General features: G+C 33.8%; 2 protein-coding genes across 2 annotated transcripts in view; one reads left to right on the forward strand and one right to left on the reverse strand.

Moving 5' to 3' along the window:
- The first annotated feature begins 1,304 nt into the window (after window positions 1–1,304).
- Window positions 1,305–9,053, forward strand: dusp4 (dual specificity phosphatase 4). The gene is made up of 4 exons (XM_056447113.1): window positions 1,305–1,807; window positions 2,714–2,841; window positions 4,048–4,267; window positions 7,265–9,053. The coding sequence occupies exons 1-4, from the start codon at window positions 1,432–1,434 to the stop codon at window positions 7,642–7,644; spliced, it is 1,104 nt and encodes a 367-aa protein (XP_056303088.1). The 5' UTR covers window positions 1,305–1,431; the 3' UTR covers window positions 7,645–9,053.
- A 3,867-nt stretch (window positions 9,054–12,920) lies between these two features.
- Window positions 12,921–27,503, reverse strand: part of tnksa (tankyrase, TRF1-interacting ankyrin-related ADP-ribose polymerase a) — a 136,419-nt gene continuing 121,836 nt past the window's right edge. Inside the window, exons 12-18 of the mRNA XM_056446934.1 lie at window positions 22,074–22,194; window positions 21,889–21,986; window positions 20,274–20,348; window positions 20,048–20,153; window positions 19,218–19,404; window positions 16,994–17,150; window positions 12,921–15,601 (exon numbers count right to left, since the gene is read on the reverse strand). Coding sequence (XP_056302909.1) covers window positions 15,515–15,601; window positions 16,994–17,150; window positions 19,218–19,404; window positions 20,048–20,153; window positions 20,274–20,348; window positions 21,889–21,986; window positions 22,074–22,194 — 831 coding nt within the window. The 3' untranslated portion in view covers window positions 12,921–15,514. The remainder of the gene's footprint in view (window positions 15,602–16,993; window positions 17,151–19,217; window positions 19,405–20,047; window positions 20,154–20,273; window positions 20,349–21,888; window positions 21,987–22,073; window positions 22,195–27,503) is intronic.

A 27,503-nucleotide genomic window follows, 5' to 3' on the forward strand; every position in this document is an offset into this window, starting at 1 on the left:
CACCATTTAATTGAAACATTTAATTTCAGGTAGCTTTAAACTATAACGGAAACAAAAAAGGTTACATTAGATTTGAAATGACAATCTCTAAACCTTGTAAATAATTCTTCCATTTCTCAGTGTGGATGGCGGGCCAAATTAAAAGGATAGCCTATACTATGGGTCAACTTTGGCCCACAGGCCCTAGTTTGGGTATCCCTGATATAATGTATGTATAATATAATCTATTTTATGAAGCAAGCAAATAATACAATGTATTTAAAAAATCAATTAAACGGCAGTTTGGTGACTATATATAGTTTACAGTTACAAACAGTAGCCCAAATATAAAATATGTGCATACCAATTACTTAAAGTCTGCAGTGTCCAGTAGACTAGAAACAATTGGAAAGGGAATAAGGGCCTTCAAATATTATTGTGAAGAATGGCTTTCAAGTCATGACATTTGAGAAATGAAGTCTTACCGTTTCCTGTTTACTGTAAAGCGTGTTTGTCCACAGCAGAAGCGCCATAATGTGTTTAGAACTCTTCAAAGATGGACCCTCATACATCCTTCATTCAAATCAAACAAACCGTAGTCGCAATATTAGGCTAACCTCACAAAACACATTCAAGCTAACCACGCTAAGTAGTCAGCATTAATTAAACAACATAAAATAAAACTTGAATCATTTAAATAGACATGATAACAAAAAAATGTATCTACCTAACGTTACCGTTCCCAGTAATGTAAACAAAAGATGAATCGCGCAGGGAATTGTGGGAATATGCCTTTTCGTCCAATCATCTTTTTTTTAAACTACAAAAATATATAGATATATTTTTTTCCTGTAATATATAAGAGAATCCATAAATATATAATTTTAGAATACATATATAAATATATGTTGAATCAACTTATTTTATATACACATTTGCTATCGATACATATAAATACACGTATAACGTTACGCCCAATAATTAAGTGTTGTATATTTAACAAATAATAACAGTTTACATCAAATTCAACCTGTCCACTCTATACAGTGCTTGAGCCCTTTATTTGCTCGTCTTCTTTTCATATGTTATTCCCTTAGATGTCATTCAGATTTAATTGAATCTATCTGTTCATGTCAAAAGACACATTTTGATGGCTGAATTGGTGACTGGAAGGTGACGGCGGTCACCATCGATCGCCGCTGACTCTTATGAATGAAGAGCGCCTAATGAATGGAGCTCGTAGCTGACGTCATCTCCATTGTGACGTCGCGGTCCTTTTATGGAGCGCGCGTCTGAAACCCATTCATAAAACGGAAAGAGAACTGCCTGTGGTAGTAAAGCTCTCAGGAGGGTAACACAACATCACACCGCGCACTGCCAGCGCTTGGATTTGACGTTTTGTAGAAATTAAACCACCGTTTGATCGTGACCAGTCCCCGTCGGAGGAGGAAAATGGTCACAATGGACGAACTTTGCGAAATGGACTGCAGCGTTTTGAAGAGGCTGATGAAGGACGACGGCGCGAAATGTCTGCTTTTGGATTGCAGGTCGTTTCTGGCGTTCAGCGCCGGACATCTCCGCGGTGCCGTTAATATTCGCTGTAACACGATCGTTCGGAGGCGAGCGAAAGGCTCCGTGAGTTTGGACCAGATTTTGTCCGGGGACGATGAAGCGAGAAGCCGCTTGAAATCGGGGCTTTACTCCGCCGTGATCCTGTACGACGAGCGGAGCTCCGATTCAAACACCATGAAAGACGACAGCACAATCACACTGGTACACAACGCGCTGTGTAGAGATACTTTTACCACGGAAGTCTATCTGCTGAAAGGTACGCTTTTGGAACAAATCATAATTGTTTTCTTATTTTGTTTCTTGATGAAACTGTACTATCTGAAATAGTGGAATATATCCGCTCAGATATAGACAATGATGTAATATTCCCCGTAGGAAAATCCAGCTTAAGGTAGGCTAGTAGCTGTTTTTGGAAACATGTTAGCTGGTCTAAGCTGGTCCAGGCTGGTCATTCGCTGGTTGACCAGCTAACATGTTCCAGCTTGACCTCTGGTATTAGAAAGAAATGTTTTTAGGCTCTACAAAACAACAATATTTTCATTTTTTAACAATTTTATAGAGACAAACAATCTGTTTAATACGTGAGTAGATTCTTGCATTTTAGAAATGTAGGCCTTTTGCAATGAATTATAATATGCACGTTTTGCATTCAAAATCCCCTAAATGTGTGGTTTGTTTGTGTGGGCCTGGATGCCAGAAATGAGTTATATATTATCACGGGTACAAAATGTTACGAGAGATCAGTCATTTACTGCTCTAACATTTTGTTCTTGTCATTTGGAAACTGTGTGGTATATCTTGTCAATGACTGTTTTTTTTCAGTGTAATATCTAAACACAACCTCTGTGACCTCATTTAAAATAAAATTAATCATCTAATTCCAGTAAAACTAAGGCAGAAAACAGAAAATGCATAAAATATTAATCAAGTATAATCATATAATCTCACAAGACATATGTAAAACATCATGCTAAAAACTGAATTGTGTTATCATCATAATTGTATAATAGGCCTACTACAAAAACATATTTAATTATATAAATAATCCAATATTTGATTAATATAAAGTTCAAAACAAACAAACAAAAACAGTTCGCACATACTGGTTTTGGATCTTGCTTTTTAAAACCAAATTTATGACACCCATTTTCCACTTTTACAGGAGGCTACGACAGGTTTTCCAAACAATATCCAGACTACTGTTTGAAAACCAGAACACTGTCCGTGTCTAGTTCTCAGTCCAGTATGGAGAGCAGCTGCCTGTCCTGCGCGACTCCTCAACATGACCAGGTAAATACACGAGCAGCACTGGATACTCTGAGGTCAGCTAATGCCAGCATTGTGTAACATTAAACGTCCTGTCGACTGTTTGTCATCCGCTGCTCTTTCCGGCTGATATAGCAATGCTTTAGAGAGTGTCCGTCCGGCCTTTCCTCTGTGATAGAGGGTGTACTGTGTCAGACACTGCAGTGTTGATTCCCACATCGATCATTTCCTGCCTCTACAGCTTGTTAGCAGGCCGCCAATGACATAACAGTGGGCCAAATCAATACGCATCGCCCAGATAAATAAACTGGACGTTATTAGAGTGACCTTTTTATAGGTGATAGAGGTTTGAGTGGCCTGATGTTTCAATCTATTACGTGTTTTACAAATGCTGATTAATTGATCGTTTATTGAGAATGTATCATTTAAAATGTAAATACAATTAAACTGATAAACGCATTTATTATAATGCATACTACATATTTATGATGATGATAGTAATAGTAGTAATAATAATAATTATAATGTTGTTGTTGTTATTATTATTATTATTTTATTATTATTATTTTATCAACAATAATAAAATATTATTATTTATAATAATGTTATTTATTTTTAATAATATGGACTATATGGAAATATGGTGACTGTTATATTAATTATAAATTTTTTATATTTTATTTTCATGTTTATTATTATTAGTAGTATTTTATAAACATTATAATCAACATATTATATCAACAGATTATAATACATTATTATTATTATTATTATTAATGTTATTTATTTTTAAGAATATGGACTATATGGAAATTTAGTGGCTGTTATATTAATTATTATTTTTTGATATTTTACTTTAATGTTTTTTAATATTATTTTATCAACAACAACAATAATAATAAAATATTATTATTATAATTATTATTAATGATATTTATTTGTAAGAATGTGGACTATATGGAAATATGGCAGCTGTTTTTATATTAATTATATATTTTAAATATTTTATTTTAATGTTTATTATTATTATTATTATTATTTTTTCAACAACAATAATAAAAATATTATTATTAATATTATTATTAATAATGTTTATTTTTAAGAATATGGACTACATGAAAATATGATGGCTGTTGTTATATACATTTTTTTATATTTATTTTAATGTTTATTATTATTATTATTATTATTATTTTGTTCTAATTTTGTTCGATCACTTCTTTATTGCAGGGTGGTCCTGTGGAAATCCTCCCCTTTTTGTTCCTTGGCAGTGCTCTCCACGCGTCTAAAAAGGATATGCTGGATCGTATGGGCATTTCTGCCCTTTTGAATGTATCTTCAAACTGTCCGAATCATTTCGAAGGAGACTATCAGTACAAGTGTATCCCGGTGGAAGACAACCATAAGGAGGACATCAGCTCCTGGTTTATCGAAGCCATCGAATTCATAGGTAAGCTTGTTTCTTATGCTTTTACTTAATGAAATGCCAAATCAATGCTTTGTTCAAAACATCAGCAATAAATTAATACAATAAACTTTCATAAATAAAAATGCATATAATGAAACAATATATTTTTCTACATATATTATATTTTTATTAGTTTATATTTTTAAATGTTATATATTTTTATATTATATTATTATTATTGGTTTACCACTTAGATACTTAGGGTAGAGATTAACTCTGCAAATGACATGCACTTCATCAGCATTTAAAATGTTGATCTGCATTGCAGAGATTTGCAACAGTGACCCCCTTATATTTAAGTCTTGCATCTATTTCAACATCTCATCCTGATCATCTTGGAAGCTTTTGTTTGACGTAGAAGTCCGTTAAATACAATGGTGGAAAAAATCCATGTGTCATACGTGCAAAAAACTTCGGGCTGGATATTGCGGTATGGGTGGGTCCTCCTTATGAAAGGGTTTCCGTGACTGAAGGACGGGGGTGTGGGGATCCTGTATATCCAATTTCAGCTCAGCATCCTCTGCACTAAAGCAAGGCCCCCAAGTAGGCTTGCCGCATTTGATCGCACCATCCTAGGTGTGTGTGTGTGTGTGTGTGTATGCGTCAGAGTGCAGAGCTTAGGGACCGGAGTCTGACTCATCCTCCATTCAGGGGTGCCTTGATACTGGAGTTGCCTCACATCTGGGTGTGTGAGGCATATATGGAGGCAGTCAAATGATCTATTTTCCTAACTGTGGTTGGTCTCTCTTCGTGGCACATGCCATTTTTTTGGGTAATTAGCAGGTTGTTAGAAATAGGAGATGATGTCTGTGAAAATCCAGTCCAGACCGTTTCACTTGGGTGTTTTCTGTCCAACTGTGACTGTGGGTTGTGGGTGAATGTGTAATTCATGTATTTCTAGAAACGCATTGTCCTTATTTTGGGGCATTTCGAGTGGTTGTGGTGATGACAATAAGCTGAGGGTGTAGAAAACTAGCAAAGGATATTTGTATTTATTTTTATATTTCAATGTCTTTTCAACTATGTGTTACATTTTAAAAATACGTAGCTTTTATATTGAACTGATATTGCTCGGTTGACTTGTTCTTGTTTTTAATAGACATTTTCTTGTCTGATTGGATGGATTTCTTTGTAACGTTAGAGACAAAGGAATGAATCAGACCATCAAACATCAGCTGAATATCCAAACACTTGAGATGAATATCAGTTGAAATCTCTAGTCATGTTTCTTGCACTATTTGTCGGAGGCACAGCCTGTATGTTAAATGTCAAGCGCAAATATCCAATAATTATGAATTGAATGTGATATACAATAAGGATATTTTGGAGATTGAGGTACATTCGAGAGCTGCATGCAAAATCAAACACACCCTATTTCATGACAGATACTCTCCTAGTCAGGAAAAATGAATCATTAGAGCCTGTCCTTTTATTATGGAGCATTGCACATGACGTGGAAAATATATAACATGAATTAAGAATGAACTCTCTGGCATTGTTAAATTGTGGCCATGCTTAACTAATTTGGCCACAACAAGGGACAAATTATTATAGCATGATTACCATATGCATGTTTCGAAATGCATTAGCAAAATGTGCTGACATATCAGTAGGGATGCAATAGATGTTTTCTTTTCACCATAGATGTCGTATGCAAAGCTCTTTAATTAAGTTTTTAATGAATAATTCTAATAATTCACAAAGAGTATTTACTAACTGATAAATTGTTCGCTGAATGAATCTCCCAGAGTGGTTATTAAATAGCACACATCTCTCTTTTAAATCATTGATGTCTGTCTCAAAAATTAATAATACTTCATGCAGTGAATTTATATGACAGTGTGTATCTAAAGATTAACATGAAAGGATTTGAATTAATAATCAAATAGATGTTAATTAATATTATTAAAGAATAAGAGCTTAACCTTGTATATCTCGAGATGATGGTTGAAAATGGTCAACCCTATTTAATATGTTGACATCATGACTTACTGATCATATCAGCAGTGAATTAGAATGTCTTACTTTTATTTTCGCTGATGTCCGTCTCAAATTTAAAAGAAAAATTGTACTTAAAAAATGGCATTAGATTTTTAGAATAATGACTTCTTCTTAATATTATTATTAATGAAAATAATTATAATTTTCTATTTAATGGCATTTTATTACTAGAAGTTTATAATTTTAATATTATTAATTTAATATTAGTTATAATTGATAATTGCTTAATTTATTATTATTAATATTATTATTATTACTAATGAAAAAATCATAATTTTATAATTGTATTACTAAAAGTTTATAATATTATCAGTTGTAATTAATAATAATAATAATAATAATAATAATAATAATAATAATTCCGTAATTAGTATTATATAAATATTTAATAATCTTAATTTTCATTCATTTTCCCTCAGCTTAATCCCTTTATTTATCTGGGGTCACCACAGCGGAATGAACCACCAACTTATTCAGCATATGTTTTACACAGCGAATGCCCTTCCAGCCACAACCCTGTACTGGGAAACACCCATACACACTCATTCACACGCTTGCACTACAGCCAATTTAGTATATTCAATTCACCTATAGCACATGTCTGTTGTCACACAGTCGCACAATCTGTTGGACTGTGGGGGAAACTGGAGCACCCAGAGGAAACCCACATAAACACGAGGAGAACATGCAAATTCACACAGAAATGCCAACTGACCCAAACGAGACTCGAAACAGTGACCTTCTAAGTCGTGCTGACCACTGAGCCACCGTGTCACCCTAATCTTAATTTTAAATTTATTCATTTATAATAATGAAAAATAATAATATACACATAAACACAGAGTTTACCGTGACTTTTAGATGGATCTGCATCAGAATGTTGCATGCGTCAGCTGGTCTGTGTATGCAGTATTCCAAGACCCATTTCTGATCTTTATCTGTACTTCAACCAAACTCTCTTCTCTTCTCTTCCCTCAGACTCCGTCAAGGATTCCAATGGCCGCGTCCTGGTCCACTGTCAGGCTGGCATCTCTCGCTCTGCCACCATCTGCCTGGCGTACCTGATGAAGAAGAAGCGGGTGCGTCTGGAAGAGGCCTTCGAGTTCGTCAAGCAGCGGCGCAGCATCATCTCCCCAAACTTCAGCTTTATGGGCCAACTCCTGCAGTTCGAGTCTCAGGTGCTCGCAACGTCCTGCTCTGTCGAGGCCGCCAGTCCTTCCGCCAGCCTCGGCCCAAAGTCTTCCTCCACCCCAACGTCACCCTTCATCTTCAGCTTCCCAATGTCAGTGGTGACCCACAACCAGCCCGGCAGCCTCACATACTTACAGAGTCCCATCACAACCTCGCCAAGCTGCTGATACACAATGAGACTCTAAATAATTTAAAAACTGCACATGCACACTAGTAAGGGCGCGTTTCTTTTGACGTTCTTCACTCGGCACAATCACGCAGAAGTTCCATCTTAAAGAAGCACTCAATTTTTTGGGAAATAGGCTCGTTTTACAAGTCAAATAGAGTTCAACAGTTGAGTTTGACAATTTTTGAATCCATTCAGCTGATCTCAAAGTGTGGAAAGAACGCTTTTAGCTTAGCTTAGCATAAATCATTGAATCAGATTAGACCATTAGCATCTCACTCAATTTCAAAAAAGTGAAAGTTGCTATTTTCTACTTGGATTATTCAGAAGAGTCAAGCACTAAATAGGGAAATCACCTAAACTTTTTTTTTAATCAAATTGAGATGCTAATGTTCTAATCCGATTCAATGATCCATGCTAAGCTAAAAGTGCTAAATGGATTCAAAAACGATAAAACTCAACTGTTCAACTCTAGGTGACTTCTAAAATGAGCCTTTTCCGAAATAAAGTGGAGTGTTCCTTTAATATCAGAAGAATAAGTCATAATATCCTGTGTGGATGGCACATTTTTCATTTCCACTTCCAAAAATATTGGCGGCAGAGGTGGGATTCAAATGTCGGAGGTCTGTCTGTCGACTTCCCATTTTTATCACTTCCTCTGGACGATTTTCTTGAACTCCTTTTAATAGAGACAGACTTTTGACGGGAAGTGTCTTTGTCGAGTTTTGCATTGTCAGTGCCTTGTTCAGAGAAGGTACACAGACGCTTTTGCTCAAACCGGCTCCATCGCCTTTCAGTCTGCAATACCAGTCTGTTCCTGTCAGATCAGAGCAATAACCTGATTCTCCTTCCTCCCAGTCGCCACCAAAGCACTGTATGATTTTTTTTTTCATTATATTGTTTGATCATGATTTAAAATGTCTGATTTTTCAGATCAAAATTTCTTTTGCCAACTTGTACTGAGGAGATTTTGAATTATTTCAGCTGTATGCCTTATTGACAATGACTTCCACATGGAATGTTCTCATTATTAAGTCTATTCAAAAGGAAGGGTGTAAACACTGAAGCTTTTTACACTGGAAACTGGGAATGGGATGTTTTTTTGTAATATTTCCAGCTTTGAGAAGCTCTGAGAGGGGAAGAGAAAACATAGCAGATGGTATAATGTGGTACTTCTATTTATAAGATTGTGTGGGCACCTTTTATAGCACTTTTTTTTGGCAAATTCCTTCGTTTGTTTGTCTGTCAATCACTGATGAGATGAATGCAATACTTTTTACTGTACTTGTGAGATGTTATTGTCTCATGGCAATATCATTCAAGAGGGTTATGATTTTTTAAAAAACTTTGCCCTGTTCTGTTGTAATATATGTACATTTTTATTTATCTCACGATTGTCATTGTTAAATAAAAACTGTGTATTTTAATGAAAGCGTGGCATGGTTTAATTGTGTGGAAGATAAAAAAAAAATCTACAGATGATGAATCACGTTGTGCTGTACAGCAGTAGGCCTGTAAGTTATAGTGCAATCATTTTGTAAAATGAATAGAGCATGAGCCATCTCATTATTTCTTACATGGACTAAGAAGGGATATAAAAGGACAGCGCGCTATTATGCAGGAATTATTGTTAAATCTGATAAATGAGGCGAGCCTTCTGAATAATGAATAGTTTTTTTTGTTGAAGAGTCACAGCGCCCTCTAGTGTGTGTTGTGATAGCTGATTTCATCTTTCATTACAGTCTGACTCACGGAAACTAGACTTCCCAAACATTACAATAGAACTTTGTTGGAAAACGCTAAAACCACAGCGACTTGTTCAAACTATAATAAATATGATTAAGCACCAGAGGTACACTGTAGGAAAAATTAGCAGCTAAAAGGATTTAACCTCTTGATTCATTCATATCAACGAATCAGACGGTCAAAATGGAACAATTTTTTTTACATATAAAGCGTATTCAGAATTTTAAACAATTTAATAATGAATCGTAAAAACATCAAATAATGTTCAACGTATCATATACATTTCAAAAATACGCCATAGCCTGTCATGAAACACATGAGGGGTTTAGTTCCTATTGTTTGACCAGCGTATTTCCATGACTGAATTATCGACGAATCATACTTAAAAAAATAAAATAAAATAAAATAATTCATTCAGGCGTTTTATAAACCCTCCAACGTATTCATTCAATACTAAAAAATAAGTCACTCACCTATCGAACACCAAGAACTTACATTATAATATCAAATACTGATCTACACAACAGCAATTTGGTTTGAACATTTAAAGACAACGTTTCATACTATCTCCCATTATTTAATTTTACTGTATATAATAAAATGTATATAAATACAACTACACGGTGGCTCAGTGGTTAGCACTGTCGCCTCACAGCAAGAAGGTCGTTGGTTCAAGTCCCGGCTGGGTCAGTTGGCATTTCTGTGTGAAGGTTGCATGTTCTCCCTTTGTTCCCGTGGGTTTCATCCGGGGACTCTGGTTTCCATGATATTCCAAAGACATGTATAGGTAAAGGTGAATTGAAAAAGCTAAATTGGCCGTAGTGCAAGTGTGTGCATGTGAGAGTGTATGGGTGTTTCCCAGTAATGGGTTGCAGATAGAAGGGCACCCACTGTGTAAAACATATACTGGATAAGTTGGCAGTTCATTCCACTGTGGCAACCCCTGATCAATAAGGGACTAAGCTGAAAGAAAATTAATGATTGAATAATCTAATATAATAAATATATAAATATAATAAAAGTTACTGTATAACTAATTATATACATATTACTCATTTAAAAAGGTATATCTAGCCAACATTAGAAATGGATCAAACAACTTAAAAAAAAAAAACTGTTCTAAGACACAATAATTGATGTTTAATAATTTTTGGAATCAATGAAAGGTGATGATCCATTTCAAATGTTGAATATACTGTAAAATAGGTAGGGCTACATAGTATTCATTAAAACAAAGTTTTTACTTGATGGCCCAAGAAATAAACAACATGAACACGTGAATACACTAACTGAAATAAACATATTACTATTTAGTTAATGCTGCTGAACAGTAAAATAAGTATTTATCATAATAAAATATTTTTACTTACAATTATAGTCAAAGCAACAAATATTATCCACTCAAAATAACTTTTGTTGCTTATTTAAACTACTTATTTAAAATGAGTTTCTGAGTTTCAAAGCTTTTGTAATCCAAGCAGTCATTATTAGCCAGGGTTTCTGCAGGTTTTTACCAAGTTAAATTTAAGACTTCAAGATATTTTGACAAACATTATGAATGAAATTTTAGACGTATACAGGGCTAAATGCTAAGGATGTTTTTATGACCCAGTTAGAAAAGATTTTTACTTGCCCTATCAATAAAATAATCATAATTTTTGTTTAAATTTTTATTTGATTTATGTTTAAATATATCCATTCACCAACCCTATAAACCTTACCAAGAATACAACAAAACATAGCTGTCGATTACATCAGTCTACAATAAAAATGAGCAGACGTTAAATTACAGAATTTTGCCGTAAAATAGCAGACGTTAAATTACAGAATTTTGCCGTAAAATAGCAGACGTTAAATTACAGAATTTTGTCGTAAAATAGCAGACGTTAAATTACAGAAATTTGTTGTAAAATAGCAGACGTTAAATTACAGAAATTTGTCGTAAAATAGCAGACGTTAAATTACAGAATTTTGTCGTAAAATAGCAGACGCTAAATTACAGAAATTTGTCATAAAATAGCAGATGCTAAGTTACAGAAATTTGTTTTAAAATAGTAGACGCTAAATTACAGAAATTTGTTGTAAAATAGTAGAAGCTAAATTACAGAAATTTTTCGTAAAATAGCAGACGTTAAATTACAGAAATTTGTCGTAAAATAGCAGACGTTAAATTACAGTATTTTGTCGTAAAATAGCAGACGTTAAATTACAGAAATTTGTTGTAAAATAGCAGACGTTAAATTACAGAATTTTGTCGTAAAATAGCAGACGTTAAATTACAGAATTTTGTCGTAAAATAGCAGACGTTAAATTACAGAATTTTGTCGTAAAATAGCAGACGTTAAATTACAGAATTTTGTCGTAAAATAGCAGACGCTAAATTACAGAAATTTGTTGTAAAATAGTAGAAGCTAAATTACAGAAATTTTTCGTAAAATAGCAGACGCTAAATTACAGAAATTTTTCGGAAAATAGCAGACGTTAAATTACAGAAATTTGTCGTAAAATAGCAGACGTTAAATTACAGAAATTTGTTGTAAAATAGCAGACGTTAAATTACAGAAATTTGTTGTAAAATAGCAGACGTTAAATTACAGAAATTTGTTGTAAAATAGCAGACGTTAAATTACAGAAATTTGTCGTAAAATAGCAGACGTTAAATTACAGAAATTTTTCGGAAAATAGCAGACGTTAAATTACAGAAATTTGTCGTAAAATAGCAGACGTTAAATTACAGAAATTTGTTGTAAAATAGCAGACGTTAAATTACAGAAATTTGTTGTAAAATAGCAGACGTTAAATTACAGAAATTTGTTGTAAAATAGCAGACGTTAAATTACAGAAATTTGTTGTAAAATAGCAGACGTTAAATTACAGAAATTTGTTGTAAAATAGCAGACGTTAAATTACAGAAATTTGTTGTAAAATAGCAGACGCTAAATTACAGAAATTTGTTGTAAAATAGCAGACGCTAAATTACAGAAATTTTTCGTAAAATAGCAGACGGTAATTACAGAAATTTGTCGTAAAATAGCAAACGTTAAATTACAGAAATTTTCGTTAAATTTTATTCTTCTGTAAATTTCTGTCATTTAATGTGTTATTTTACAGTAAATTTCTGTATTTTAATGTCTGTTATTTAATGAATTTCTGTAATTTAATGGCCGTTATGTTTTACCACACAAATGTTTGTAATTTAACATCTGCTATTTTACGACAAATTCCTGTAATATAAGTTTGTTATTTTACGGTAAATTTCTGTAATTTAATGTCTGTTATTTTACGACAAATTCCTGTAATATAAGTTTGTTATTTTACGGTAAATTTCTGTAATTTAATGTCTGTTATTTTACGACAAATTCCTGTAATATAAGTTTGTTATTTTACGGTAAAATTCTGTAATTTAATGGCCTGGTTTTGTTTTTCGACACCTCAGCTGCTGGAAAAAATTCATCATCATTTAAAAATGTTATAAATATAGAAAACCCCAATCCATAAGCAATAGAAGACAAAAAAATGAGCAGACAGTCATTTATGACATGTACTTTATTAAGACCATTTTACATGATTGAGGAGTGTTTGATTAGTCCGCTGATGGCTTTGGGTTGCCAAGCCGCTTCTGATTAGAGTTCACAGGAACATGTAAATAAAGTAAAAACGCAGCTCGCACAATTGAGAAACACTCAAGTTCGTCCACCTCCCTCATATGCATCTGTGCTGGAGAAAGGTCTTCTCTCTGGAGTAAGGCAGATAAATGACCTCCAGGACTCACCACAAACTACACCTGAGCAAAGCTGACCGGAGGTAGAGCCACGTCCTTCCTTCACTTCTTCCTTCTGAAAGATGAGCTGCTGAGTTCAGTAGTGTGTAACAGGATAAATGTTACAGAGACCCTCGCGAAAAAAAAGGCCTTTCTCTGACGCCAGAGACTGGAATGAACAAGATTCAGGAATTACGTATTGAAAGCAAAATCTGAAAATATAGAAGGAGAACTTCCGCTTCCTTTACAGTACTAAATAAAACCCACTCTGCGTTGGTAAACAACATTAAAAGCTATACAAAGGCATTGTCCGTTACACAACCTGTACAATTGTATTTTTTTTAAACCTACGTCTTTTTAAAATTATTCTGAATAACTTAAGTCCTGCTTAAAAGTGCAAATTTTGTTTTAAAAAGATGCATTTTGGGATCGGGCTGTGATTGGGTGATGGAATGGGACATTCTGAGCAGTATTCCTGTGCAAAGATATGTTAAATAAAAAAAAAAAAGAGCACACAATTTTTGCTATTTTGTGGTCAAAGGCTTTTTTCGATATTTCTGGTCTCTGCATTAACATTCGTCTTGCCTTTAAACCCATCTAAGGCTTTTTAGTTGTTGATAATGCGTAAAGAAAAAAAAAAAAAAAGTTATATATATTTCGGGGAACTTTGTGTGTTTCATATCACTATTGTGAATTAAAGTGACGAGAATGAAAGAGAATTAATCACAGTAACAGTAAAACCATTTGGAAGATACAATGAAAAGGAACTCTGGCTGTTAAAGGGATAGTTCACCCAAAAATGACAATTCAGTCAATTTACTCATCCTCCATTTGCTCAAAATCTGTTGAACGTAAAGATATATTGAATTACAGTGGAAAAAAACTGACTTCCATTGACTATCATAGTATTTTTTGTCCCTACTATGCATTGTTGTACTATGCATATGCACTGTTTATTCCCAAATATTCTTCACAATATCTTCTTTGTGAAAAAATAATAACAATATCTTGTTTAGTGAAGGAAAAAAAAAAGACTTTTTCAACCATTTCAGTGTGAATAAATGGAATGAAAAATGTCATTTTTGAGTGAACTATCCCTTTAAGATGGCTTAAATTCAAATAAATGATGTCTGTTACTGAAATATGACGCAGAAATCTTATGAAGAATACATCCGATTTTATAGATCCACATTCATATTATTTTAGATGTGCATGACTTTTTTCCCCACAGTGAGCTGCTTTTTTGTGTGGCTTTTGATGTAAATTCAGTCAAAGGGCAACGAAAGTCTTTACTACCATCAAGTTTTCCCCACATCAAGTCTAAAGGACTCTGAATACCACATGAAATCCACAAATAAAATAAACACTAGATGCTAAACATGCTTGAAATGGTACATTAGCATGTTAAGTGGTCAAAACCATACACATCTGGCTTATTCTTGTGTCCATCTTCACCTGTAATCAGGGCTAAAGTGGAGAGATTAAGGTTTTTAGGAAATGTTATTTGTGTTCAGACATCTTCCTATTCTTTTCTCCTCTTCTTATTCGCTTGGAAGAGCATGATTTTGAGTTTAAGAGATGCCTTTGAACTGAATGTTACTTTCTAAATCCGCAAAATGTTGAATGGAATCATTTTGAATCATTGAACCAGTTTTAAGTTGAGCTGGAGTAAAAAAAAAAACATCAATATTTACTGCACACCTAAAATAATACTTAATAAAAGTGTTTTTAAGGTGAAACAATCTTAGATGTAGTACAGAACACATGATACAGTAAAGGACATCATTTGTTTAATATTAAACCAAAGTCTTAACACGCAGGGTTCCTTTTAAAGGCACAGTTCACCCAAAAATAAAAATAAATTCTGTCATCATTTTCTCACTTATTCCAAACCTGTTTGTGTTTCTTCTGTTGAACCTGAAAGAAGATATTTTGAAGAATGTTGAAAACCGGCAACCATTGACTTCCATAGTATTATTTTCCTACTACGAAATTCAATGACTTCTTCAAAGATTCTTCGAAATATCTTTTGAATTCAACATAAAAAGTAAATGATGAGTCCAATTTTTCATTTTTGGGTAACCAATCACCTTTTAATGCCTGAAACGGTGTTAAATGTAGTAGAACGAAAGGGAAGAGGTCACTTGTTGTCTTTCACAACGTTTCGTTTTAGCCCTGAAACAGCGTTATGGCGTTTATATCCAGACCTCTGACCTGAAGACGAGGGTGGAGACTCGGCCAAGTCAAGGCAACTCTTTCTTGTAAACACTCAACGGGGAGCTGAAATGGAGCAGAACTGCAAATGAAGAGTCAGCGCAGAGGTTTATGGGTGAAATGTGAGAGTAACAGTCTTGAGATCTGTGGACTAGGACTTCTGCTCCGCTCCTGCCGGGGATGGGGGTGTGCTGTCGGGCTTGATGATCTGGTATGTGATGAGGTACTCTGGGTAGGCCTGTGACAGAAACATGAAAGTCAGAAATGAAGCATATATCTACAGCTTTAAGTAAAGTTTTTTTTTTAATGTTTACAGGTAGAGCTGCACAATATATCGTTTCATCGTCGATTTCGCAACTTGTGCATCTGCAAGATATGCAATGTTGAGATGACTTTGCAGAGTAATTTTTACCTTAACATATAATAAAACCATAAATCATACTTATTTCACTTTTATCTTTGTTTTGTTGCATTTATCCATGCTTTTAGTTATTTTGTTTTGTTTTGTTTATTATGTTTTATGCATGATTCACTCCCCTACAGAATCATCCCAATCTATCAAAGTTAATGCATTTGGTCACACATTAGGGACCTACTCTCACTATTAGCTAGCTGCTTATTATCATTAATGTTGAGATATTGGCTGCTTACTAGTAAAGGACACATTCTGTATGATCTTATTCTACATCACTAATCCTACCCAATACCTAAACTACCCTGAATAACTATATAATTATAATTATTATAACTAATAATAAAGAGCAAATTACAACCTCAAATCAGAAAAGGTTGTGACAGTAAGGAAAACGCAAATAAAATAGTGATTTCTAAATTTACTATGATTTGTATTTCATTGCAGACAATAAAAGGACTTTGTAATGTGTGCAGGAATGTGGTTTTGCATTATCTTGTTTTTTTGCATTGTGTCATTTAACATATTGACCCACCATTTTCTGATTTGGGGTTATAGGAGTTTATTAAAGCAAAAGACAATGTTTGATTGAGCGAGAATTGAATCTTAAAATAAGCGACCAAAAAATCTTTCCAAACAGTGTCATTCGATCATTTGCTGGAATTGTATAGATACAGTATATACAGTTGAAATTAGAATTATTAAACCCCCTTTGAATTATTTTTTCTTTTTTAAATATTTCCCAAATTATGTTTAATAGAGCAAGGAAACTTTCACAGTATGTCTGATAATACTTTTTCTTATGGAGAATTCTGGAGAAAGTCTTATTTGTGTTATTCCAGCTAGAATAAAAGCAGTTTTGAAGTTTTTAAACACTATTTTAAGGTCAAAATTATTAGACCCTTTCAGCTATATTTTTTGTTCGATAGTCTACAGAACAAACCATCATTATCCAATAACTTGCCTAATTACCCTAACCTGCCTGGTTAACCTAATTAACCTAGTTAAGCCTTTAATTGTCACTTAAGCTGTATAGAAGTGTCTTGAAAAATATCTAGTCAAATATTATTTACTGTCATCATGGCAAAGATAAAATAAATCAGTTATTAGAAATGAGTCATTAAAACTATTATGTTTAGAAATGTGTTGAAAAAAATCTTCTCTCTATTTTTCATGCAGCCCTATATACAGCTATTAAACTCAGGTGAGGTGTCGGACCTGTTCTCCTCGATAGATGACGTATTCTGCGTAGGCCAGTCCGTTGACACTGGGTCTGCCGATGACGGAGTGGTGCCCCGGAGGAGCATGGGCCATCTTCATGGCACTGAACTGCAGGAAGGATTTACCCAGAGTCACTCTGCAAAACAGCATCTGCCTGCAAACAGAACAACGACATTTGTAGTAGTTAAAATTGACATTTATTGTAATCATAACATAATAAATAGTATATTTTAATGATAAAAATACAATATATATAAAAAAACTAAATCATTGAATTATATAATAAAACTATTTACATTTATAATAAAAAAAACATAATACATACCATTTTAAACAAAATGTGTATTGGCATGATTAAATTAAATATAGATAACAAAAACTGTTTACAATACAATTTTATAATTTATATTACAAAAATCCAGTTTAATTTATAACAAAGATTTTGAAAATTTTAATAAGCATTTGCCTTTAAATAGCTTGATTGTATTCGCAATAGAATGCAATTGTAAAAGTCTATTTTTATAAATTAACAGATCAAGTACATATCAATATACTTTGAGTCAAAGCTAGAGTGCAACAGGTTTCAATTATGACACTGTTGCAGTAGATCATTACACTTTAGTATTAATTACAATATTTTACACATTTTAATGAAATTTACTCAGTGGTGGGATGACAGGGTATCAGCAGGTTTCACCAGGTTACAATTAAAACTATTTTTTTAAAAGACGTTTATAAATTATAAATGTATTTATTTATTATTTATTTATTCTCACATCAGCAACTTTTTCGTGGCAAAATGGATATACATAAAATATTACATGATAAAAACAAACTCGTATTACAATAAAAAGTTACTTAGACAAATATATCAAATATAAATAAATAAAACACACAAAAATATATTCAAAGTTAAATATGATTTTTAAGACTCTTCCAGGTGGTACCTTTTTAAAAATGTCCATCAAAGTACTCTCTATGTCTTGTGGTAAGAGCAGCCTGGCAGTAATTACATTTGGGTAGCGCTTCGTTATTCAGTAAATATAAATGTGTCAACCTAGAATGTCCAATTTGACATCTAGTACAGACAGTTTGATCATGCCTGGTCTTAAAATTATAATTGCTAATTGTCTTTCATTTATTTTCAGGTTAATTTCATATAATTTTTTATTTATGCAGTTGTCCTATTCTCTTTGCCATGTTTTGTTTATGTACAAATTAATTGTGGGTTTCAAGTCCTCAGGAGGAATTAAACATTCTGTCCCTTTCAAGGAGATAGCCTGTTTTATAAAAGATAAATTAAAGACTTTTTTAAGACCAAAAAATGTAAGACCTATACAGGGTTCAGGGTTTTATTAAATTGAGCCAGTGGTAAAGATTGTTACTTGGCCCCATTAAAAAGAGTCACATGTGCATGTTTCATTACATGTTAAATGTGCCAAAACAAGCCAACAATATACAACAACACAAATTTATGCACAACAGCGTCTAGGTCAGTGCCCCAGATCACCATGCAGATATAAATAGAGCACTTGATGTTTATTTAACACTTCAGTACAACATTAGTGACATTTCTGATACTGTTGTTAAAGATAAACACAAGTAAGATCTGGCTCCTGGAGCTAATACATATGTTGAGTAGAAGTGTATTTTCAGACACACAGCACCATCAGCTGGTCAAATAGGGTAAGCGCTTCCCACACTAATATAACTATATATCCAGGGATCCCACTCTAAGCCAAATGTGAAATTCCGTGACTTTTCCCAGATTTTCACTGACTAAAAAGCTGAACTTATATAACCCATCCACCATATTTGTCAAGTAAGAGTCTCATTCACTGCCATTCATTTTTAGCTAAACAAAACAACTTATTTTGCTTGAAGTTGTTAAAAAATCATGTTGTTTAAATTTATTTGATTGCCAGTTGAAAAGCAAGACTTGAATAAAATGGCATAGAAAGATGGACTAAACCGAAATCTTAAACTTTGATAAATGTAATGTAAAAAATGTAATTTGATTAAAAAACTAATGATATTTCATGACTTGTGTGTATGTGTGTATATATATATATATATATATGATATTCCATAAGCCGTAAATACTTAGAACTAATCAAGCTCATATCAGAACTAATCTATAATCTCCTGTGTGTGTGTGTGTGTGTGTGTGTGTGTGTGTGTGTGTGTGTGTGTGTGTGTGTGTGTGTGTGTGTGTGTGTACCTGTGACAGATATAACAGGAGCGGTCTTTATGTGTAGGACAGCCCGTTCCTCCACCGATGCCGTACACGTACTGGTTGCTTTTGGAAGAGTTTTCAGCGAAGTAGATGCCCGCTCCAAACATGCCACCGATGTAAGCGTGTCGTTCATCAAACCCTTTATGGATGATGGCGTTGATGAATGGTGAGCCTGCAGATCAGCATAGGAGCAGCAGTATTTATTTATTTATTTATTTATTGTCAAACCAGCTTCATGGTTGACACACTGAAATACTCAATGGAAAAAAACTTTTAGTTATAGATTATTTATAGGTTATTACAAGACTTTTGACCATTCACGACTTTTAAATTAAGGTCCCACTTTATATTAGGTGGCCTTAACTAGTATGTACTGAACACTGAAATAAAGCACTTGTTACAATGTGCTTATGGTGTAAATACATGTTTTACATTTTACTTATGATTGATTTAATACATCCCTGTAAGTAAGTTCTGTAATTACATCTTTAATTACACTGTTGACCATTCCTTACACCTTAACCCACCCTTAAACCTTCCCATATTACCAAACTGTTCCCTAACCCAATCCATATCCCACCTTAAAAGCACCATAAGTGTTGTGCAATACATTATGAACACAATAAGTACATTGTATTTATTTCTCAATGCAAGTACATAGTAGTTAAGGCCACCTAATATAAAGCGGGACCAAAATTAACAAAGTTTATTTTTTTATGAATACAAAATGTAATTTTAATCAATGTCAACAAAGCTAGCACATAATTTAGCTAGCAATTTTTTTCGGCCAATAAAAGTTTAAGCGCATATGTTACCGTGAAAGAGCATGCGCTCGTTGTGATGGTTGTGGTTTTCGTCTGCGATCTCCTTCTGTCGATGTGTGTATCGCTCTCGCAGCTTCTTGTTCACCACCTTCTGAATCTGAACCAACAATAAAACAAACTCTGATATCCCTGCTTGCATGATTAACGGACGTTCGAACCATAAACTGACCACTGGTGAAGAGTGTTGATGTAAATGAAATCAGAAACACACGTTTACCTTCAGGATGTTGTATCTGCTGAAAACACCTCCAGCATTGCCTCCATCCCTGTGCTCTCTGATCGTACTTTGCAACTGTAAAAGGTTAACACAGCATTTCAATGGGGCACATGTTAAATCAGACTGTATGTTACTGTAACTGTACTTGCGCAATAAATTATCAAAATATAAATGCAATAAAAAAGTCATTTACATTTGAGATTACTATGATTTATCACACCTACACAAAATCTAAAATAAGACTAAAAACAAGATACTACATAGCCAAAAAAGTTAAAATTTAAGAGTTATGAATTTTAGTGCACAATAACATTAGCCTGATAAAAAATAACCACAATAGTAAAAAAAGTGGTCACTTGCACTAACACTAATGACTTAATATAATACTGTAATAAAATAACACGAAAAGCAAGTTATATATAAAGGATTACAGCCTATAACTTAAAAAAACAAGAATTATTAGAATATAAGATAAAGCTATTACTTACTAAAATAATAAAACAAACTAACAACAGTCTAGAAGTTATAACTTCTATTATACGTGAAATTAAAATAACAAAAAACTACAAATAAGTTCTGTAAGTAATCATAATGTACTGAACAAAACCAAAACAAACAAAAAAATCTAATTACACACCAAAAACTAATATCTAACAATCTAAAGTCCAAAAAACATTTTTAAGTTGTTTTTTTAATGTAGCTGTTCATTGTTGTCTGTGCATGGCTACATTTATCCCATTAAAGGCTCCACTAATACACACATATTCATTAGTCAACATTTGAAGTGGATCAAAAAGTTTTTCTAAATCGTCGTAAGATGAGAATGGTGTTATTGAACAGTTTTAGGACAGTCTTGATTGGTTGGTTGACCCATTTCAAACGTTGACTACTGAATCATGCATGCATGCACGCATACATACAGTGCCAAGTACAAATGAGTACACCCCTCACAGATCTCTCTTTAAAATTATAATATTAATATATAATATTTTATATTGGATGCTTTACAATGATACTAGTACACCCAAAATCCTATCAATATTGGGAAAAATATTAAACACAATTTTAATAACAGGAAAAAAATCAAAGGAAACATTCAACAAATATCAAATTTAGTAGTCTGTATTTTTTATTTTTTGCACTAACTTGTTTGAATTTAAATGTACTATGTTTCTATACCTAAATATGTTTGGTGATCTGTTATTTTAGTGGATATAATAATTTAATAAAACTCGTTTAAATGCACCAAAATATATTGGTTATATTCACTGAGAAATGGAAAAAACATTCCTTTTCAAAAAGGGATTGCTCATTTTTGCTGAATAAATAAATAAATAAATAAATAAATAAATAAATGAGTAAACAAGTAAAGAAGTTACCAAATAAATAAATAAATGAATAAACAAGTAAAGAAGTTACCAAATAAATAAATAAATCTATAAAAACATAAGTAATTAATCTGTGAGTCGCTGGACAACAAACTGACCATCAAACTTATTTCCAACAGGTATTATATATCAATTAACTAGTCATCTTAGCACAGATGAAAGCAAACAACCAATACAATCCATTTTTAATATAATATACTATATATTAATCTGAATGGCCCTCTCACCTCCTCCTCTACTGACTGAAACTCTTTGTCATCGGGCGCTAGGTCGATCAGCACCGTGCCCTGACCCGAACAGTGGAACGTCAGGTATGGGTTGGCACCTTGAAATGCAGCACACCAGCACATTAAAACATGAATTTTCGGTCGTGAACAGATGCTGTTTGAGAGCTCAACGTTTGCAGACAAACCTTGTTGACCGCCCAGCAGCCTCTCAATGCCTTTGATGAGCTTGTGCCTGTGACCGTAAGCATTGATGCCAATCTCCTTGAGCTCCTCATGGCCCATGTCAGCCAGCACATCCAGAGTAATCTAGAACAACAGGTCGACAACGGTCATAATAAGTGGATTTTTTAAATGACACCATTTTCAAGTAAAACTGAAAACTTAGCATTTTGGGAATTTGCACAACAAGTGTAACATTTTAGTGTTACTGGGAAAACTCCAGGTAAACCACAAAAATATGTGTTATATGTTATACCCTCTTTTAAGTCTTGTCAGTTAACAGAAATAATGTACAGTATAGAATATAAAGTCATTGTGCAGTGGAAAAAGATATAATATTGTGTATGATTCCCATGAGCTTGGAGGACTGCATCCATACATCTCGGCAATGACTCATCTGGAATGCCAAAGAAAGTGTTCTTGCAGGACTCCCAGAGTTGATCAAGATTCTTTGGATTCATCTTTAATGCCTCCTCCATCTTCCCCCAGGCATGCTCAATAATGTTCAAGTATGGTGACTGGGCTGGTCAATCCTGGAGCACCTTAACCTTCTTTGCTTTCAGAAACTTTGATGTGGAGGCTGAAGTATGAGAAGGAGCGCTATCCTGCTGAAAAATTTGCCCTCTCCTGTGGTTTGTAAGGTAATGGGCAGCACAAATGTCTTGATATCTCAGGCTGTTGATGTTGCCATCCTCTCTGCAGATATCTCGGCATGCCTCCATACTGAATGTAACCCCAAACCATAATTTTTTCCTTCACCAAGCTTGACTGATTTCTGCGAGACTCTTGGGGCCATGTAGGTTGCAATAGGTCTCCTGCAGTATTTGTGATGATTGCGATTCAGTTCAACAGATGATTCATCTGAAAAATTGACCTTCTGCTACTTTTCCAAATGATCAACTAGAAGTCAAGTTATTCCTTGTTGCTCTTAAAATTGGGATTGACAACAAGACTTTTGTCAGCTAGTGTAGACTATGTTTAAGTACTTGACAATTAGTCTGGGCAAAATGACCAAAATATGATGATTATAAAATTTTTCAATAACCAATATTGAGTACTGGTTTATTAACTGCCCATTATTGAAATACTGGCTGTTTATTAGTGCTTATTAAGTATAATCTACATTTCTAATCCTTTTCTACACTTTAATCTAACTTCTACCTTACTAACTATTAATAAGCAGCAAATTAGTATTTATTGAGCAAAAAGTCTTAGCAAGAATTGTACCTTAAAATAAAGTGTGACCAATTTTTCAAATCAGTCAATGTTGATTATGATAGATGGATGGATGGATGTATAGACAGACAGATGGATACTTTACTGTAGAACAAGTCTGATATTTTTCTTTTGAAACAGTATCGGCATAATCAATATTACATTTCAATCTCTATTACTTTCAAGTTTAAAGGCAATTTTTGCTCACAGGGGAAAGTTCTAGAAACAATTAAATTTGACAATTAATCATTTAAACTACAGTTTTATTGTCAGAAAATGCCAAACAGGTGAACAATTTACAATTCTGAGGTACAATATTTCTAATAATAAATCTCTGTAAAACTTTCATGGAGTAAAGCTTTTTCTTCTACAGAGGTGATACCAAATCACGAAACTGATTTAATGCAGATGTAAATTTATGTCCAGTAATAACATCTGAATCTAAATATTCTGACTTCAATTTTATAATACCTGAACATTGTCATCCATAATAACATACATTTAGGCCATTATAATCATAAGCAAAAGCACTCATATACAGTAGCACTGCATTACCATGTTGAAATCTAATTGTGTTTTCCATGATTCTATTGTGTGAAAAACACTAGCCTGAATGCATCGAGTATAAATACAAATGCGCAAATTCTGCAGCTTAATACCGACAATTACTATAATTACATTTCATTATTCCTTTAACACATTCAACACATGTCTACCATAACAACATAATACAATTCATAAGCATATCTCCTAATCCTGACACAATACCATGGTGCAAATTCGACTGTTACGGTCTTTTAGCAGGATTGTTCATAACACAGTGTTTCTCCTGTGCTTGTCAGTGTTTTGAGAATAGCTCTAATGTTTCATCTGGCTCTAAACTAAATGTGAGAAATTTGCGTTCTGTGCTCAATTCAAACCCTTCTCTTTGAATCTGGTCACATGATCGGTTTAAGACTTATTCACATTTAAGCAAATGTAAACTTGCGATGTTGTTTGGTGTTAACAACAATATGTGTGCAGCAAACAAGTACAGGCATTTAGTTTAACTTGTTTTTGTTTTATCAAGGAAAAAGAATAGATCACAATAATTACTATTATCGTTTTATCGCCCAGCCCATATCGTATTATCATAATGGTGAACTACAGAGCAATATATGAGCTCATAGTGTTTCTTTTAAAAATTATATCGCCATCTACTGGTCAGGCATGCAAAATACAGCATTTCAGTCGTTTCTGTAAATCCATGTGGAATTGTTTTTATAATGCTATCATCTGCAAGTGACACCTTTCAAAAAAAGCAAAGGAAAATCTCTTCTGTTTTTGGCAAAATAAGGCCAAAGTTGTCTGCAGGCACATCCCATCACAAGACAAAGTTGTAATGAAAAACGACAAGAAGTGATTCTTTTCATAGCCAGTTTCGACTCCGCTGCTTAAAAAACAGCCAACAGAGCAAATTTTTTTTATTGTCTCAGCTTCTTGAGATGTGGAAATTCCTCCCACTGAGAAGATAAACTCTTAGAGCGGCGGGAGGCTTGGATGGATATTATATTGCATGTGACTCACAGAGAGATTATTGCTGAATGCGCCTCCTACATGCAACAAGCACACAAAAGCAAACAGGCAGATGGCGATACGCGTATGCTAGACTGCGAGGCAGGGAGCCAGTGTGTGTATTACAGAGAGCATTAATATTTGGTCACACTACAATAATAGTTTTGACGAAATGGATATGTCGTCACACTTTTGTTTGTAAATTCTAAAATATATGAACTTTACATAAGAGAATGTTTATGTGACACCACTTACAATGGGGTGTAACGGATCACAGTTGTTCCGTGATTCGTATGGATCCCAACCCACTGTTTGAAACACACGCTACCCATGGAATAATACATTTTTTACTTGTAGATTAATCCTAAAAATGTAACGATTACAGAAAGATTGTCTTTTGCGTCATTCAAATCACATGTATGAAAGCATTTAGGCTTTCCTGTAAAATATAATGATGACGGAAGTAGTTGTGGTGGGTTTTTTCGGGATGTGGTGGGTTTTATTAAAGGTGTTTTCTGTCATTACTTGTTTAGCCTGCATCAATGCATTCAGTGTAAGCTGCACGATTAGTCATTAAAAGATCGGGATCTCAACACCCACGTAACAAATTATAAATGATGGTGATTTGCATACGCTTATTAATCCTTCCAATCGCTGCATTCAGATCTGTGTTTGAAAAGTGCAAAAACCAATCTTCAGTGTTTTGAGTTAGTTACAAAGCTACAAACAGTCAAATAACACAGAAGTACTGGGATAAGAGTTTATAGTTTAGATAAAAACTACTGATGGTTAATGGTAAAGATTCAAATCACCATCATATGTATTTAACGACGCTCAAAAATAAAGTTTGTAGGCAGCAATTACATTATTTAACCAATAGCTGGCGACAACAAGCCATCAAAAATATGCCACTGAATAATTCTTTAAAAATCACATATCTAGCAATAAAAAATGAAGTTTAATGAGTGAATAACTTGTTGACTAAAATAAATATGGGTTGTACAAATTATAACGTTAGATTTCTACATTTAGCTTTATCAGCAACGTTAATAGTAACAGTGAATTTTTCACAGTACTGAATATTTTACAATTTAGTTCAATTTAGTTTTTAATTCAGCTGATTATTTCTTTATTTTATTTGAAATAAAATTACAGGTTTTAAGTTCTGGTTGTTAAAACCGTTTTTGTAGTAAACAGAAAAAATTACATTTGTCGTCGTCCCTTTTTGGCTGATCTGAAAAATGGTCCGATACGTGACTCAAAAACCATAATGTGATCAGAACCCTGAGATAAATTAGAACACTATCAGCTAAAAAAGTTCATTGTTATGTTACATGGGAATAGTGATATATGCAAACTTTGGAACATCTTTTGTTTTAAACTGCAAGTTCTTAAAAGAATACTATTATTTGTCATTAAAAGATTGTGAATTTGTAAAAATAGTGACTGTATTGTACACTATTTCAACTATTGTCAACTGTATTGTACAGTGTTGATTTTTAGTCTATAGACGTGTGAGTACCTAGCAGCCGAAGCAACAATGACGGACTACAGGACAATATGCGAGTAGACCTATATAGTTTCTTTACAAAGTGACATCGCCATCTTCTGGCAGGTCTGCACATTACAGCAGATTAGCGTGGACTGGGATTGTTTGCATCTCTACACAAATTTTTCAAAAACACAATACTCTTTTAAAGGCATCATTATTGTACAAAATATGCTAATTTGTATTATGCTGAAAAAACACGACAGGCTGACGTTAAAAACGTTAAAAAGTCAGAAGATTATTATTTTTTATTATTGAGCAAGGGTCCAATTAGACTGATCAAACAAAAATGTATTCTATTAAACACATTCAAATAAAATAGTAATTTTAAACTGTGGCGACGCGGTGGCACAGTAGGTAGTGCTGTCGCCTCACAGCAAAAAGGTTGCTAGTTCGAGCCTCGGCTGGGTCAGTTGGCATTTCTGTGTGGAGTTTGCATGTTCTCCCTGTGTTCGCCTGGGTTTTCCTCCGGGTGCTCCGGTTTCCACCACAAGTCCAAATGTGTGAATAAGAGTGTATGGGTGTTTCCCAGTGATGGGTTGTGGCTGGAAGGGCATCTACTGCGTAAAACATATAATGAATAAGTTGGCGTTTCATTCCGCTGTGGCGACCCCAGATTAATAAAGGGACAAAGCCAAAAAGAAAATGAATGAATGAATGAATGAATGAATGAATGAGTGAATTTTAAACTGTACCAATATTTCACAAAATTTCAGCAATTTTTATCAAATAAATAAAAATTGAAGAATTACTTGAAGAATTCTTTAAAAAAAAAACTTACTTCGGTATAAATGAAAGTGAAAGGAACAGAAAGTGTGACCGTCCAATCACTGTTGACTCTGCATCAGCCTGTGTAATCTAAAACTCTCACACTCCCAATTCCAAAGGCCCACTTATTGGCAATGCATCACATCTATGATAGGTCTGTCAAAGGCCATTAGCCCAGGAGCTGCCAACTGCTCTCTCTCTCTCTCTCTCTCTCTCTCTCTCTCTCTCTCTCTCTCTCAGAAACCCAGTGCACTTCAATCGATAGGACTCGCAGGGCCAACCATTACGGCCGTGAAGGTGTGATGGCCGC

The sequence above is a fragment of the Danio aesculapii genome, chromosome 21 (genome assembly GCF_903798145.1).
Source record: "Danio aesculapii chromosome 21, fDanAes4.1, whole genome shotgun sequence".
Lineage (NCBI taxonomy): Eukaryota > Metazoa > Chordata > Actinopteri > Cypriniformes > Danionidae > Danio > Danio aesculapii.